This window comes from Pelophylax lessonae (genome assembly GCF_965119305.1).
Source record: "Pelophylax lessonae genome assembly, chromosome: 6".
Lineage (NCBI taxonomy): Eukaryota > Metazoa > Chordata > Amphibia > Anura > Ranidae > Pelophylax > Pelophylax lessonae.
In genome coordinates this window covers 13033308-13034877 of record NC_138773.1, presented here as the reverse complement: position 1 = coordinate 13034877, position 1570 = coordinate 13033308, and the positions used below count along the sequence as shown (strand labels likewise).

The 1570-nt window shown below is 35.4% G+C and overlaps 1 protein-coding gene across 1 annotated transcript; it reads right to left on the bottom strand.

The window, feature by feature from the left end:
- Positions 1-279: 279 nt before the first annotated feature.
- On the bottom strand, positions 280-1212 carry LOC309558313 (olfactory receptor 5AR1-like; the record flags this gene model as incomplete). The annotated part of the gene is made up of 1 exon (XM_082261368.1): positions 280-1212. One exon carries the CDS (start codon positions 1210-1212, stop codon positions 280-282), a length of 933 nt encoding a protein of 310 aa, XP_082117494.1.
- Positions 1213-1570: the final 358 nt, after the last annotated feature.

Below are 1570 nucleotides of genomic sequence, written 5' to 3'. Positions count from 1 at the left end.
GGATATGTTTTATAGCAGAACGTAAACTTTTATTTTTTTCTCAAATTTGTCGATATTTTTTTGTTTATAGCACAAACAAAATTAAAACGCAGTGGTGATCAAATACCACTCTATTTGTGGGAAAAAAATTTCAGTTAAAGTAACGCAGTGCTGTATCGCAAAAAATTGCCTGGTCATGAAGGAGGTAAATCTTCCGGAGGTCAAGTGGTTAAAGAAAATAGCTTCTCAAAGGATTTCTTATATACAGTAGGTCAAAGGAGGGTACTTTTGCATCTTTCTCTATTTTTGTGGGAAGATCTTCCTGAAAACACTTTGAAATGCTGTTCTAAAGTCCTGGTTCCTCAGACTGTAAATGAGAGGATTGAGGAGAGGAAGGATCACCGTGTAAAAGATGGACAGCACTTTGTCCCCAGAAAAATGACGACCAGCACATTGCCAAAAATAATTGAACATTGCAGAGCCATAATTCATAAACAACAATGTCAGGTGAGAGTTACAAGTAGAGAAAACTTTGCTTCTATTGCCTTTAGCTTGAATTTTAAGAACAGTTTTGAATATATAGACATAGGACAGGAAGGTCAGTATTAGCGATCCACCTCCAAGGATGCCACCCAAGAGGAAAACAAGCAGAATATTGATGAAGATGTCACTGCAGGAGATCTGAAACAATTGTGGAAGGTCACAGAAGAAGTTTTCTATAATATCTGATCCACAAAATGTTAATTTGAAGGCATTAAGTGTATGGACCAAAGAATGGGTAAAGCTGAGACAACATGCAATGGACACCAACTGTATACACACTTTCCAACTCATGATCTGTGTGTAATGTAACGGCTTACAAATGGCGATATATCGATCATAGGACATGACAGTCAACAGAAAATCTTCACAAACGATAAAGAACATAAAGAAGAATAGTTGGGTCATACAAGCCTTTATAGAAATTTTTCTTGTCTTGGTGTGAAGGTCAAATAACATTCGTGGGACGGTTAATGAGGAATAACAGAGGTCCAAAGCAGCCAGGTTCCCAAGGAAGAAATACATAGGAACATGGAGGTGAGAGTCGGTGACTATGAGGACAATGGTCAGCACATTCCAGATTAATGTCAGAATGTAGATAAGAAGGAAGAAGAGAAAGAGAGGGAGCTGAAGAGCCGGAAGGTCAGACAGTCCAGAAAGAATGAATTCATTCAGTATTGACTGATTTCTCATTGTAACAAAATCTTATGTATATATAAACCGATATCTTAATCTGAAATCCAAAATACTTTAAAAATAAGAAAGTTGCATAAAGCTTTCCCTCAATTTTTTTTTTTCGTTTTTTGCCATTTCATGTTTATAAATTCCATATTTGCCTATAAATAAAATACAATTCACATTTTTCTACAACTTAAAGTAAAACCTAATTTATATCAATCTTAAATATGGAATATAGAAATTCAATTAACTTAGGATGCTGACTGAAATGGTGCACAAAAACTGAACCGATTTCTTGTTTATGTCAGCCATGATAAATGTTACAATTTTTCACCAAAAAATCCAAAATATTGGCTGTAACAGGGATGCATGG